The sequence below is a fragment of the Sinocyclocheilus grahami genome, unplaced genomic scaffold, assembly GCF_001515645.1.
Source record: "Sinocyclocheilus grahami isolate Dianchi unplaced genomic scaffold, SAMN03320097.WGS_v1.1 scaffold7432.1, whole genome shotgun sequence".
Lineage (NCBI taxonomy): Eukaryota > Metazoa > Chordata > Actinopteri > Cypriniformes > Cyprinidae > Sinocyclocheilus > Sinocyclocheilus grahami.
The window spans coordinates 5445-6410 of record NW_015511469.1 but is presented as its reverse complement, the minus strand read 5'-3'; the positions used below and the strand labels follow the sequence as shown (position 1 = coordinate 6410).

General features: G+C 36.6%; 1 protein-coding gene across 1 annotated transcript in view; it reads right to left on the bottom strand.

The window, feature by feature from the left end:
• Positions 1-966, bottom strand: part of LOC107577841 (synaptobrevin homolog YKT6-like) — a gene marked incomplete at its 3' end in the record, with an annotated part of 5613 nt that overhangs the window by 3716 nt on the left and 931 nt on the right. Inside the window, exons 2-3 of the mRNA XM_016263873.1 lie at positions 496-617; positions 296-378 (exon numbers count right to left, since the gene is read on the bottom strand). Of these exons, the coding sequence (XP_016119359.1) occupies positions 296-378; positions 496-599 (187 nt within the window). The remainder of the gene's footprint in view (positions 1-295; positions 379-495; positions 618-966) is intronic.

Below are 966 nucleotides of genomic sequence, written 5' to 3'. Positions count from 1 at the left end.
TGCCGATTAATCGGCAAAACCGATACATCGGTCAACCTCTAATTTTTATAACTATTAAAAAATCTAAACGACGGAGGGGGTCGGTGCCGCGGTTGTGGCTTAACACCGGTATCACCGTCAGCACCGTCTATCGCGGCAAGCCTATAGCTCGGCTGATCAGTTTGGTGCTTTAATTACATAGTAAACCTAATAACTAGCCCTTCATCCTGAACAAGCTATAATTAAACTCAACAGCTACAATCAGGCCAGTGGCAAACATTTAATAAGACCTCATCTTGATAATGTTGTCACTGACCTTGCTCTTTGATAGACGCACGGCTTCCTAATGCTGAACGCTCAACAATCAGCGCGCTGGTGAACGTCATAAACTCCTGCACACTGCAAAGCACAAACAGTTTACAGTCCGCTGCAATGAGAGCAGTTTTGTTGGCATTCTAAAACAGATTAGTAGCTTAATGAAAGCATATAACGACGAGAGCATTCTAGATATTGTACCTGGATCTCTGGAAGAAACTGAATGACGACAGATCATACGCCGCCTTCAGCAGGTTGGCCTTCGTTGAGCCTTTATACAAGACGCTGAGACTGTAGAGTTTCATGGCGTTTCTGAACAGGATCTGCAATGACACAACGACATTATTCATTTTATTGAATAATCATAGTTTCTATTATTAATAATTAATGAGAATAAAATAAATAATATAATGGTCGTCTCAAGACTGTTTAGTTGATTTTATCCAGAGCAACCTACACTGTACTTATTTATTGCTATTTTATTTGATAAAAAATATAACTAAATAATAATAAAATGAACTAATACTGTTTTTATTGATTGATTATAACAATTATCAAGTGATTTTATCCTGAGTGATGTACACTGCACTTATTATAGAATCAACCTGGGTGGATTATTATTATTTAAATAACTAAATCATAAAATAATATGAAATACAACACTAAGGTTGA